The 14,082-nt window shown below is 37.3% G+C and overlaps 1 protein-coding gene across 1 annotated transcript in view; it reads right to left on the bottom strand.

Moving 5' to 3' along the window:
• Positions 1-8,883, bottom strand: part of POT1 (protection of telomeres 1) — a 60,433-nt gene extending 51,550 nt beyond the window's left edge. The window contains exons 1-3 of the mRNA XM_042872660.1: positions 8,709-8,883; positions 6,506-6,654; positions 2,570-2,701 (exon numbers count right to left, since the gene is read on the bottom strand). Of these exons, the coding sequence (XP_042728594.1) occupies positions 2,570-2,701; positions 6,506-6,556 (183 nt within the window). The 5' untranslated portion in view covers positions 6,557-6,654; positions 8,709-8,883. The remainder of the gene's footprint in view (positions 1-2,569; positions 2,702-6,505; positions 6,655-8,708) is intronic.
• Positions 8,884-14,082: the final 5,199 nt, after the last annotated feature.

The following is a 14,082-nucleotide window of genomic DNA, read 5'->3' as shown; positions in this document are numbered from 1 at the left end:
TGTAGAGGGACTGCGGTATCAAATATTTATTTTAGCAATCAGCATCCGCAGAATAATGTTTTGAGATCTGTGTATGAATACTTAAAGACAGGTTTTTCACTCATTCTCAAAATCACAACTTTGGAATTGCAATTACTAGGTACAATTGTTCTTGCTGCGATTATTTGTCTTGAACTGTATTCACCAGTAAAAGAAATTCCACAGATTTTTTTCTTGTAATGAAATCTGCAATAAAACCAAATCATTTCAGGCACACGATGTTCTTTTAGTAAAGAACACTCAATCCACTAAAAAACAGCATACATTTATGAGAAAGGGACTCTGCTTTTTGGCCATTTTTACTTTCCACTTTTTTCCTCCTACATTCCAGTATCTTCAAATGATTTCTCAGACTCTGGTACCCCATTCTTATGTAGAACTGCCTGCCCCCATCAGTTTTCTTTGTATCCTGAACACCTACTCTCTAATCCTTTTCCCCAGCACAAATGCCACCCACTGCTTTCTTAATTCACCTAAAACCCCTGGGCTCCAAACTTATCTAAAATTTGCCCTGGAAAAACCTGCTCAAATTCAATCCTCCCCCACAAATCTTGCACTGTACATTAAAACTCAACAAACTTCTTCCAAATCCCTCCTCATTCCATATGCCACTAAACTCATCCTCACGCTGCTTATGTGCAATGCCTCTAGTGAATCTGTCTCCCTCCTTGCCACAGCCTAGTTCCTCAGTCTGGTCCAAAAGCCGACCTGGCAGCTGTAGCAGTGCTGTAGGGACATGACAGCACATTCTCAACTTTCGGTTCAGCTGCCAGGGTAAAGTCCAGAGGACAGAAAGTTAACAGGAGGTGGCATCAGGTTCAGTCAGGGCACAGCTCAACTGAGGAGGTAAGGACTTTTTTGTACTGTTTTACCATAAATTCAAATTAAACTCCATATTCTTCAGAAAGATTTTTTGAAACTCTGGAGTAGCACGCTGTGCCATCACTAAGATAACCTGCAATCAGTGCATTCTCACACTTGCTTCAAGCTTGGCTTGCGGAACTGGAATCTCCGACACATTTAATGGTGTATTAGCACAAGCTTTATCAGTCCTGCAGTTGTTCTGTTTTTATGCCAAGCCATTTCAGTCACCTACTAATCCATGCAGCATGAAGTTTTTTTCAAGCAAAATTCTGAGAAAGATTCTGTGCACTTCCAGCAATTACAATATCACATGTATGCTTAGTCTGTTAATAATCATTCTGCTTACCTATTGGAAACATTTTGGCAGAATCGTTTTCTAATTCAACTTCTGCCTACTTGAGTATTTCCTCTGCAAACAAGAATCCCTGTCAGTGTCCAACCATTCTTGCAGAAAGAACTTTTAAAAGTAAGAAAGCCTATATGCCCTGCAGGTGAACGAAGACAGAAAACTATATCCTGAGGAATAAAAACCCTGCTTACAAGCAGCACTCTTCATTGATAATTCCAATTGTCCCCTTACAAGACCCAACGGAGACTGGATCACTCTTATTCATGACATCAATTCACCTCCTATCACACGCTGCTGCGCTTCCAAAAAAGGCAGTTTTGCTCCTTTCTGATTTATCTAATTGCAGTACTCCTGGCATCTCTTTGACACCATAATGAATCAGTCTAGAGAACAAGAATAGGTGAAAACTACCCTCTCACTGTTAATATGATTAGACTTGTGCAATTTATTTCCCTGAACTGACTCAACACAGAGTCACAAAAGCACTAGGGCTGGACCTGGGAATACACAGGTGGGGAAGCAAGATGTTCTTTTTGCATACAAACTGGTTCAGTTTATGTTTCTAAAATATTTGTGCCATTTTCTTTACGATGCAAGCCGCCTAAGGTTTTTTCCAGAATTTGTTTTCATTCTGGTCAGAAGGTAAGCTTGGGATAATGTTGACTTTCTGCCTCGTAAGTACCGAAGATGACAAACAGGATTTTCAGTAGCATATATGCAAAAAATTAAACAGGTTGAAAAAGAAAACCCTCAAGAACTGATGCTGCATTTTACATAGTATATTTGTTTTAGGAATGAAAATATTACTTCTGCACTTCACTAGGACTGTACTTTGAATCTGAAATATATTTGGGACTCCTAGAGAAATATAGTGCACAACTGATAATAAATAACAAAACTATTAGCACTGTGGTGCAGATAATTGCCACAGAGACATCTTTTCATAAAAATGGATACTGAATTGCTTCATACAAGAAAGGAAAACTGCTTTAACGGTCGTAACAGAGAAACATGATCTATAAGGAGCATAGTAGTGCTTAATGCTATTCAAATATACATATTTACACCCTCCCTAAAACCCTCAATTTTCAGCAGTCTTCTGTATACTACTGTAATTAGGTAAGAGGAAGAACTGCAAACCAATCAAGTCAATAGCAACAATGCAATGAAGTTCAACACTGCCAACAAAAAAGATATGCAACAGATGAACAGAAACAGCACCAGTAAGTCAACAACATAGCTGAAATGTGGGGACACTTCACAAATTAGGCAGGAGCTATCTCAAAGCAAACCAAAATTTGTTTGTTAGTAAATTACCTGGAAATATTTGTTGGTATGGTCAAGTCCTATTTGCAAATGTTTTAACTCCTCCCTCTGCAAGTGGCTTGGAAGCTGAGTCTCAAGTTTTCCTTTAATGATCTTTAGCAACTGAACAGGCATAGCTGATATCTAAATGACAAGAAACAGACTCCTGATGTTACCCAAATACATCAAATTAAGAGTTACTAGAAGTTCCAGCATACTCAGAAGGGGAAATCTATTTTCTAAAGGGAGAGCTTTATTAAATGACTAAAAAACTTCAGACGGATCAGTCTCAGTATTAAATACATCAGGAAGAGACAGTAACATTTGCTACACATCTGATAACATTTGACAGACCTCCATGATTATTTTGAAAACATTCCATTGTGTTGAAAATGGCAACAAAATATTATTTTACTCATGATTAATAGCAGCTGGTGAATATAAAGGATAAAGAATATGAATACTTTATATACAAAATACATGCTAGAAAGCAAGCAGGGACTTTGAATGGAAAAAGCAGAATCATGTTGCCACGAAAAGCAGACATAAAGCTCGAGCTCAATCACAGTATTTCAGCAATTTAGAGAAGAGGGTGCACAAGTGACAAATTATGTTTGTACTGCTCTGTTTTTCAGAACATTTTGTGCTTTAGGAAAGATTTCAACTCTGCAAAACTAAAAACAGCTAAGTTACTGCATGTTAACTGACTAGGCTTACCACACACTACAGAAAGGTCCTTACAGTAATGGGAAGCTGTTAGTGAGAATCAGTCACACAGCAGATCTCTGCGCTGAGGACTTGCATTCATGATGCTGCCCAAGACACAGATAGGCTGCCTCACCTGGCACTGATCTCAAGATGCAATGCAGTAATCCCCAGAATTAATTGCAGCAGCCTTCATCGAACCCCAGAACCACAAAAGCAATTTAGAAAAAACTAATCAGCCACTTGTACTCAGAGTCAGTAACAAAGCCACAGTGCCATGCATCCTACCTCACAACATACATTAGGTCAGCAAGTTGTTTTTTTTTTTTTCCTGTAACTTCCACCTCAGCATGCACAAGACAAGAAAGCTCCAAAAAAAACAAAAACAAAAAACTTTTCAGTTGGAAGTATCTACTTATGACTGTTTACAAGGGTGGACAGTGGTAGGACAAGGGGGAATGGTTTTAAACTGAGACAAGGGAGGTTTAGGTTAGATATTATGAGGAAGTTTTTCACACAGAGGGTGGTGACGCACTGGAACAGGTTGCCTGAGGAGGTTGTGGATGCCCCATCCCTGGAGGCATTCAAGGTCAGGCTGGATGTGGCTCTGGGCAGCCTGGTCTGCTGGTTGGTGACCCTGCATGTAGCAGTTGAAACCAGATAATCTTTGAGGTCCTTTTCAACTCAAGCCATTCCATGATTCTACTTCGTACTACATCCTAACAGGATGACAATTTATTTCATCTGATCTATTTCATCTAGAAACAGTGAACTTCAGAGTTAATCAGTAACATTACTTTTCATTCAGCAGCACTATAATGAGCTAGGAAGATGTACAACATAATGAATTAACACTTCTTAAATTTCTTGCAGTTACAGTACTTGAGCAATTACGGAGATGTTTGTTTTTCCCAGAGATGTGTAACAGCAAGATGCATTTTGTTACCGTTCAAAGATGGCTGTTAAATCAAAACAAAGAAAGAAATTCAGGTTCAAAAACCGCCTTCAAATTTTGCAGCCCCTTTGCTTTCTTTTGAGACAAAAGATTTTGCCATTTATGTCAATTGGACAAATATTCTGCAAGCGTCTCTATGATTAGAAAGGAAAATTTATGAAAAGGAGCCATATGTCAGTTGATGCAGTGGGACGCAGCCATATTATTTCCACTACTTACTTCATGTTTACTCCTACAATTTAGGTAATTTATGTAAATAATATACAAGTTGAAAACAAGGATGGTTTATGGTGTTCTTTTTTTTGTAAATGTTAAGTTTCCATACATGTAAAAATAAGTTCATGTGTTTTAAATAATAATCACTGACGCTCTCAGGTTTTTGTTCTCTGCAATTAAAACATAAAGACATTAATGTGGATGTGTGCACATGCATATGCACATGTATATGCTGTAGTTCTAAGACCCACAGAAATACATTTTCGAGATCAAATTGATACAGCACGGGCATCCCAAATCTAGATGCAGATGTCTGTAGTGCTCTCCTCAGTGTTAACAGCAGCTCAGTGAAAATAAGTCTGCCAGGTGTCTCTTGTTCTCAAAAGGCTAACTGCGTAGCACTGACAAGCATCCCTTCAAATCTGAGTCTGCTGCTGTAGAATTCTCTAAGTGGCACTGCAGTTACTCATCAGGCTGTGATAGGTAGGAAGCATCACGGGGCACTCCTCGAACAGCAGAAAAAGTGGATGGGTTCAAAACACACACAGCAGAAAGAAAAAGGCAGTGAACGAAAAACCTCTATTGCCTTCCAAAAGCTAAAAGTGACAAACATACAGATCAGCCTCTGTAAAGGCTTAATAATTTTAGCCATCAAAGAATTATGTAAATGATTTCATTTTGCACGTGAATTCAGAAGAGAGAGAAAAAGAGGTCATTCATCACTTGCTTACTAAGTGAAATGTAACTTTGAAGACAGCTATGGGCTGAACTTTCCACATTCTGCTCTACCCCATAATTGTCTTTCTACCTAATTTTACCTGATTTTCTAACTTTTATATTTCTGACAGTAGAACAGTCTACTATAATCCAACAGTTCTATCTTAATTGTCTAGGGAATATTAACATATGTTCCAAAAGCATATAAAACGCCTTAAACCACAGTACACTGGAGAACAACTGCCTAGTAGAAAAAGCTTTAAACAAAGGTTAACCTTCAACAAAAATAAGCAGCAATTTTAGAATTTGTTGTTTTGGATGCATTGAGACGTCCCACCAAGATAATGCAATCATAGGATGTCTCCATCTCGAGGTTCAGAAAGAAAACAGTATGCTACAATAAAATAAGTTTTAATAAAGAAGGACTCCACCTCATTCCTTTCTCTTGCAGCTTAACTTTACCAATCTCACACCTCATTCAGGAAGCTAAGAAGCTGTCTCGGGTGCAGGCACAAGAAAAGCTGTCAGGCTCACAGTCCTTTCATCAATTCAGACAGAAGGCAAAAGAACTAGCTTTCCATTTTACTTGCAACACACCTCAGAAACAAGCTTTGAGAGCCTGGTAACTTTAGTGTTAAAGTATATAACCAAAAGCCTAAGCACTTACAGAATCAAGCAGTAGCTTAGATGTGGTTTAAAGACTGTAATTTTTGAACTGAACACTGCAAGATAGGGTGTTAGGCAGAGCCTGAGCATTGAAGTCCTTTTGTGAAAGTCATATTCTTTTTTTTTCCCCCCTACAGGCTTTTTAAACTTTTGTTAAAACTAAAAGATCTTAAATGTGTTTGGGGAAACAAACAAACAAACAAACAACAAAAAAACAAACAAACAAACAAACAAAAAAAAACACCAGAACTTGAACTCTCAGATTAGCTCTATAATCCTTTAAGGCACACTGCAAATCATTAAGACAACACAAGATGCAGTGGCAAATGCATTTAACACCACACAGTCACAAACAAAACTGCTGATCTGAACAGTATCACAGCATGAATGAGAGAATAACAACAGAAAAGTAAGCAATATTTTTCTTACTAAGAAACATGCAAGAAGAAATGTACAGAAATGTAAAGAAGTATAAATTTGTTCTTATCATCAAAAGATTAATCACTACTTCTGATTTTCCTCCACGTATCTCTAAGAAACACAAAACAGCAAATCTTACACTTCAGCTAGCATAGTAAAGGGGTAAAAATTTTCTACAATATTTTCAACACAGAAAACTGCAGGTTGCAAGCTTGCAGGCACACAGAAACATTCTCGTGTACTGCTGATGTTAAATTAAATATACCAACATGCTGTAACAGTCTAGAGGGCATTCTTGCAGTTGAAAACACACCAGCCATGACAGATAGGTCAAGTCAGCCTCCTGTTAGAATCACTTCACATACATTCTGGATATACAGGTTGCTGAATTCTTTTGGAAAATGCTTTTCGAGAATCTCTAGGATGCAATGAAGATCAACTGAATTTTTACAATCATAGCAAATTATAAATAACTCAGTTTACTAGTAATGGAATTATCACTCAAAAGACTTTGTACCTCTGAGTAGATATGAGGAACCAGTAATATAAAGAAAATAACATAATGACAATCACAGTTAAAGTCCTGCTTTTTTTTCTCCACTCCAGATCAAGGGAAACAAGCATTTAGTCAAAAATATGACAAAGAGATTACAAAGGAAGAACTGCGTGCTGCATTTATTTGTTGAATGTGTCCATCACTTTTGTCTTCCATGTCCAGTTCTCTGAAACATACAATTCTGTTATTATCTTCAGAAGGGGAGTCAAAAGACATTTCAAAACAAACAAAAAAAAAGAGCTCATAATACAATCCTAAGAGATGTAAGACAACCTTCACTGCTTACTGCTTATACCAAAATAGTCAGAATATGAAATACATGCTACAGACAATAGAAGTACCTTGCAGACCCTGCAAGTGTGATAATGCAACTGCTCTTAATCATGAAAAGAACAACACTGGAAAATAAGTCCATTGATACTCCTCATCCTGACCCTAGAATTAAGTTCAAGCGGGAGGAAACCAAAGTTGCATCCATTTTATTCTAACAGTACATTAATCCAGGACAGATTATCCAGCATGGGATAAAAAAGAACTACATTTCTAACTAGATTACACAGACCCATCCAACCCATTAGCTTTTGTTCAAGTCAAAGGTGTGCATACACTATGGGTCCTATTTTTAGGCATTACTGCAACTAATAGATTGTTCTTCTGTACTCTCTTTCCAGAAATGAGATTAGCTCTGAAGCAGAAAAATAAAGAAATCTCAAGAAGCAATAGATAAACTGGAAAGATTACTTTTTTTCTCTGTAACAAGAAACATTTCACTGAAAATACCATAAAGAGGATTAATGTCATTTTGGGACAAGCTATAGCAGTTTAAGGCACAAGGAAATTCCTTATCTATCAAAGCAGATGCTACTTGCAGAGATGTGCTTTAAGTCATTCTCCAAATCAGAGAATAAATGCATTATTTTGTGGACTCAGAGGAAATCTCATCAAAATGCCATGAAGAATGACATAACAGCCAAGAACATTAGCATATAACTGATGGGGGGAGCCAAAATGGTATATTTCTGAAGCCCCTGCAAACACGCAAAGGACTCAGCACAATATCTGGGATCACTCTAAAAGATCTAAAACAAGTCTGAAGAAGGCAATGGTCCACCTTTAACACAAACGTGTACGTAGAGACAGTAATGTAGTCTTATAGTTTCTGTTCAGTTTTCTCATAAAAACCATTAAACAAACAGAAGTCCTACAACCTGGATCAATCCTCCCATCATCGACAGGAGCAATCTTTTGTTGTATTGCAGTTTTAATAAAACCAAGAAGACAACTTAAGAAGAAAGACCTAGTCTGGAAGTTTTTTTCCCCCTCATGTTGTAACCTGAGGAGAAAACATGACATCGTCTAACTAAACAAAAGGAAAAGCCAAGAGAGCAGCATGACACCTCGCTCCCTTGGCTGCTGGGCTTTAGCATGTGCTGGCACAAGCCTTCAGGGGCACATGAACAGCAGTAAGTTCAGCCCATTTTTGCTCTAACAGAGCTGACTACTATCATACAATTAGAATTCTTACAGATTAATACAAACTCATTTATTCATTTCAACTTGTAATCTACTAATTGTACAGCTTAACAGGCCAAATCTATGCATTTCTGGTGGAAAATGTTCTGTTACTGCCATTTATCTCAGCAGCACTTCAGCCCTGAGAAGCAGCAGAACTGCACTTCTTGTGAAGGCAGAGAGAGGAAGCTCAGTGCACAAACTGTGAGGACTACCATTAAGCCAACAACTACCAGAAAGCACAACGTTTAAAACCAATGGCCTGAATGCTTACTTTAGTATGAGAACTACAAGGTTATTAGCACTGATGATATAAACGTTTTTCTTGTGAGCACTCAGCGCCAAACCAGCTTAAACAGGATTAGGAGAAAAGAAATAATAGCATATATATGGATACTTCTAACCGTTATAACACTGTATCTGTCACAGCGGGGACTCGGTCTCCGTAGAGAACGGCTGCGGGGCAGTTCAAGCAGAAGAGAAGTGCATGAGCTCACACTGAAAGCAGAACCTAGTCCGGGCAGCACAGGGCAGCTGCACTCCTCCCCTCAGCCCTCGGTGAGGACACAACTCCGCGTCCCGCCACTACCTGCTCGAGAGGGCGGCAAGGAACGGACCTTCCCGCTTCCGCCCGCTGCTCACAGCAAGGACCCCCGCATGCGTACTGCCCGTGCCGATGGGTAGTAAGAGCATGCGCTGTGAGAAGGCAGGAAAGCGCGGCCCTCAACCGCGGCCCGAAAGGGGGCGGGCAGCGCGGGGAGGCCGGCGGGGCGGGGCGGGGCGGGGCGGTCTTGGGTGGGCGGGAGGGAAGGGAAAAGTGGCGGCGTGGTGGGGCGTTCGCTTTTCAGTAGCTTTTGTTTTCTGTAGTCCTGGGAGCTTGGCTCTGGTTTCATTTTTTTTTGCTTCTCCTCGCCAGAAAATCCCGCAGGAAATTATTTTCTCCTTTTCCTACCTGTGCTATTCTTCCACTGCAATTCCCTCTCCATGTTCTTTTGGAGTTCATTTAGTTAAGTTGCTGCTGCCCTGTCCTTGGAACATTCAGTATCAGGCTGGAGGAGGCTCTGAACAACATGATGTAGCTGTGTCCAGGTGTTTCTATTCATTGCCAGGGAGTAGGACTAGATAAACTTTGAAGATTGCTTCCAACTCAGACAATTCTGTTATTCTATGATTTCCAAATGTGTTTTAAAAAACATGTTGTAGTGACGGTCAAGTCCATAAGCAATATTGAAAATACTGCCTAACTTTATTTTATTCCAATATTTTATTAAGTAATAGCAGAATTGTCTGATAGAAGCTGTCTCTGTATAATGTTTTCTATGTTGAACATGAGACATTTTATAGGCTACTGGTACAATGTTAAATGTGAAATACACAGATGACAAATAATGCAGATCTCAAAAAGGGTCAGCTTTGATTTCATTTCAGAGCTGCTGTAAAAGAGTAAAATAATCAAAACTATTCCTAACTGCTTCCATACCTAAACACAGCCCAATCCAGCTCCTTTAATGCTTGCTTTTGTTCACAGCACTTGATTTTTTTAGTAGATTCTTATGGACACAAGCCAAGTTCAATCAGTTATTGGGCATAGATCATCTGCAGCACATCTAGAATTAGATATTAAAAGAACTGATAGACTAATAGACGCTACTTCAAATTTCTTACAATGACTAAGATGATGGCTGTGTAAGTATTTAGTTAATTTTAGTGATTTCCCAGAAAACATTTTGACTAATTGCATCTTTGTAGACGTAGTTTGTGTGCAATGAATCAATAAGGAATCATATGACTATATCATACTTCTGCCTACGAAGTGTTGTGCTTAAATATTTTTCCTTCTCTAAAAGATCTGTAAGTTTTTGTTGTCACTGCTGGAAAGCCTGAAATGCAGAAACAAGGATAAGAGAGTCTTTTGAAATAAATGTACAAGAAGTACAAATAATTAATTTTTCATTGTTTGTTTTACAGTACTGTTCTGTGTAATTTGAGCTCACTTATGTTATAGCTTATATGGATGTGAAAAAAAGAGCATACATTTAGTGGGTATTTAATGGATAAATTATTGTAATTTAAGAAACAAGATTTTGCAAAGAAGGATAATGCCTATTATTAGGCCAAATTGCATAGGGTAGGGATTGTATATGCTATATGATAGCAATGAAACACTTTCACAGGCTATTGCTGGTATTTCAGGAGCTGGCTCACACTGCAGAATCATAACTGGCGCCCTGGCCAGAAGAAGCCAGCTTCAGATAACTCATGAATGAAGTAGTGGATGAAGAAAGATTCAGGGCAGGAAACAATTTTCTCCCATTCCTACAAGATAAGTAAACAAAACAGGAGATGATCTAGGAAAAAGCAAGAGGCTGAATGTTGGCAGTGGTGTGAAGAAGGAAGGTCTCCACTGTTGTGATTCTGGAGGTTTCTCTGCTTGTGGCAGTTCTGTAGTTCAGCAGCTTTAAAAAAAAGTCTGAAAATCTCCAAGTTCTCCTGTAAGGAGGGTGTTACATGATATGTGGAATCTCTTGTGCCTGTTGGCTGCTTCAAAATTTACAGGGTTTTTGAGCATTAAGATAGACTTTAATAGCACATGAAGAGTTATTGTAATTGGTTTAAAGTTTGGAACCTGACCCAAAGCTGTTGAAAGTCATTGATAGTTTTTCCATTGTTTTCAAAGCTTTCCTATCCACTGAATCATTAGAGATACTGAAAATTAGACTTTTGTTTGCTGTTGTTAAATCTGACACTTTTTTCTTTTCTAAATTGAATACACTCATTAAATATTCTTGCTTAGTGTTCTTAGGTAATTTGCTTAGCAATAGGATTTTATTTTCTAGTGAGCCATCCAACAACTTTCTGTAGGAATGAGAAATAATGGGTACTTGTAGCTGTTTTTCATTAAATTTCATTACATGAAATACTCCTTAGCTTTAAGAATGTGAAAAGACTGTATTTTACCCTAACACCTCACCTGTCTGACCAGCTGCAGAGGTTCATACTTTCTTCACTGATGCTTAAAGGCTTATTTCTCTCTAAGTTGACCTGCTAGTGTGATGCATGTCTTGGGTGTAGGATAATGAAAGGAAACCTCAACATTTTTGACATAATGATCTTTTCTTTCATTTCAAACACAGGAATAAAACCAAGAATATCTGTTCAACAGAATAAACAAAAAAAAAATATGCAGTGTTCATACATAGAAGATAGTTAAAATGAATATGGTACTACTGAAGTGTTTTTTTTTTTTAACTTCATATCAGAGAAGTCTTTTCATGTCGTTTATTGTGTGTGAGTTTTGGTAAGTGTGCTTCAGGTGTATACAATGGCAGATAGGAAACTAGGCTTATATTTTCAAGGAAGTCATTAAAGAACTTATTTAAGGGTCCAATTGTGTGAGCACAGATAAATAGAATTATTTCTGCAAGAGCCGTTCAAGTATTACCTGCAAAATAATTGTTTCTTGCTCTGCTATTTTCATTAACAATTGCTTTCCTCTGATATGTACTAAAGCCTGAAAATTATTATTATCATTTTTCTTTATGAACCAGTTTATTTTGAAAATATTCTCTTTCAGGAATGAATTTTGGTTATTATCACAGGCATCACTGTCCTCACTGTGGAATTCTATGAAGTAGAATCCTTCAGTGTTTAACAACCTAATAGAGAACAAAAAAGCCAGTCTCCACCCCACTAGATTTACAAAATACACTAAGAACTCTAGAACTGGAATTAATCTATAATGCAGTGAGACACGTTGAAATGAAAAAATCCCGTGCTTTTAACCTCTTTAACTTAAGTGTTTTAAGAAAAACTAAAGAGAACTTTATCTGTGATGACTGACTGACCTCCTTACTTTAAAATATTTTTATAAATATGCTTGTCTTCAATCTTCCAATTATTTAATCAGTGTATTTTGTTAGGCTAAGAGAAACAGCATTTTCCAAAACATGGTAAACACTATATATAAAAATATATACATATATATACATATACATATATATATATGTATATATATATACACTAAATATTGAAGTATACCTTTGGGGTTTTGACCTTAGATGAAATGAGTAAGTGTCCATCAACAACTGAATAAAGACTTCTAATCTTTAAGATAACACCAGTTAAAACAGCTTAGTGATGATGCACTCATCTTTACTTCTAGTGCTTGCTTAAGAGTGCTTGTGAGTTCATCCATTACTGGCCAGTTTTTTAAGTGAATCCTCAATAGTGTGATCCTCATTTTCTAATGTGGACTCGGTGGGACTTAAATCCACCTGAAATTTTGCAAGAGTGAGGATTCTTCAGCTGCATTAAGAGCTCATTTAGTAAACTACTCAGCTTTAACTGAGAGCTAACAGGCTCAATTTTCATAATGCTGTCAAAACAGATATTCAGAACCTCCAGAATTATAAGAATATACCTGTGATCTGACATCTTTGGCGACAAAGGTGTTGCTGTGGTCTCCAAAATTCAGCACACCTAGGAAGCATGGTAATCTGAAGAAAAGCACTCAAAAAATGTCATGTACTGAAGATGTTGATTCCTTGTTGTAATACAAAAGCATTTTGACAAATTGAAGAAAATTATTTATTTATTATTTATTATTATTATTTATATATTATTTATTATTTAAAAAAATACTATGCATTCAAGAGCAACAAGCAAAACATACTACACTTAAGCAAAAATAATTGACTGCATAAACATGTAGAGATAAAGGGCCAGCTAAATGGCAACCCATTTAGAGAAAAAAAGGACTGATTCACAGCTGGATGTGAGTCAGCCGTGTCATTCTGTTCTGAAGAAGAATAAATGACATATACAACCTGTAAGATACATAAAGTAACCTTCCTGTCCAAGGCCTCTCACAAGCTGAAGTAATGTGTTCAATTTCTGTCATAAAACTTCAAGAAAAACATAGGTCAGTTGGAGAAAGTTGAAAGGATCCCAGTGAGAATGATGAGAGGCTTAGAAAACCTGACCTCCGAAGATGGATGGAGAGACCTGGGGTTATTTAGTTTGAAGTCAAGGGCATTTTTTCTCATGTGGAGTTATGTAGGATACAACAAAAATGCAACTAAAGAAGAAATAATTGTTTCTCCCTGTCCAAGGTATATAAAAAAGGAAGTTAATGAGCTTAAATTCCAAAATGAATTATTCACATTAGGTAGACTTTCTGACAAAAAATAAAGTGTTGAGGTGTGGAATAATTTTCCCCAAATTTGCATTGATGTGTGGATTTTTTTGTACCAGATTAATAGAAGATTTAGTTTGACTAGCTGATCTGTCTCAGAGTAGATGGATGGGTAAGGTATCCTCTTAAGGTCACTTCAGCTCATTTTTTGATGATCAACTCATTTTTTGATGATTCTTTAAGATTTTATATAAAACATTTATCTAATTCAAGTTTATTCACTTGCTAAAGCTGTATTTTTCTCAGATAGCATTATTCAAAGCTGTTTGCCTGAACCCAAACAGACCAGTAGTCAGGAACCAGTCAGGGAGTCTTTTCCTGTGCAGACCATGAAATAGATATTTAGAATATGCAGCTTTTTGTGGCTCAGCATTTGTTCATTGCATCTGTTTGAATGTGGTTAATAAATGCTTAGAAACTATCATTTAGTTTAATTTTACAACATCTTCTATCATTTTTCATTGTCACATTTTCATGCCACATCAATTCTTTGTTCTTTCTTTTTTGTGTATTGACGGTGCCTTTCAGTTTTGTGCCTTGAATGTTCTAGTGTTATTGGCTTAACTGTCATCTTTCATATATCT

Source organism: Lagopus leucura, unplaced genomic scaffold (assembly GCF_019238085.1).
Source record: "Lagopus leucura isolate 7727_CA_CO unplaced genomic scaffold, USGS_WTPT01 Super-Scaffold_100008, whole genome shotgun sequence".
Classification (NCBI taxonomy): domain Eukaryota; kingdom Metazoa; phylum Chordata; class Aves; order Galliformes; family Phasianidae; genus Lagopus; species Lagopus leucura.
The sequence above is the reverse complement of the archived record's forward strand: the minus strand, read 5'-3'. Positions and strand labels throughout refer to the sequence as shown.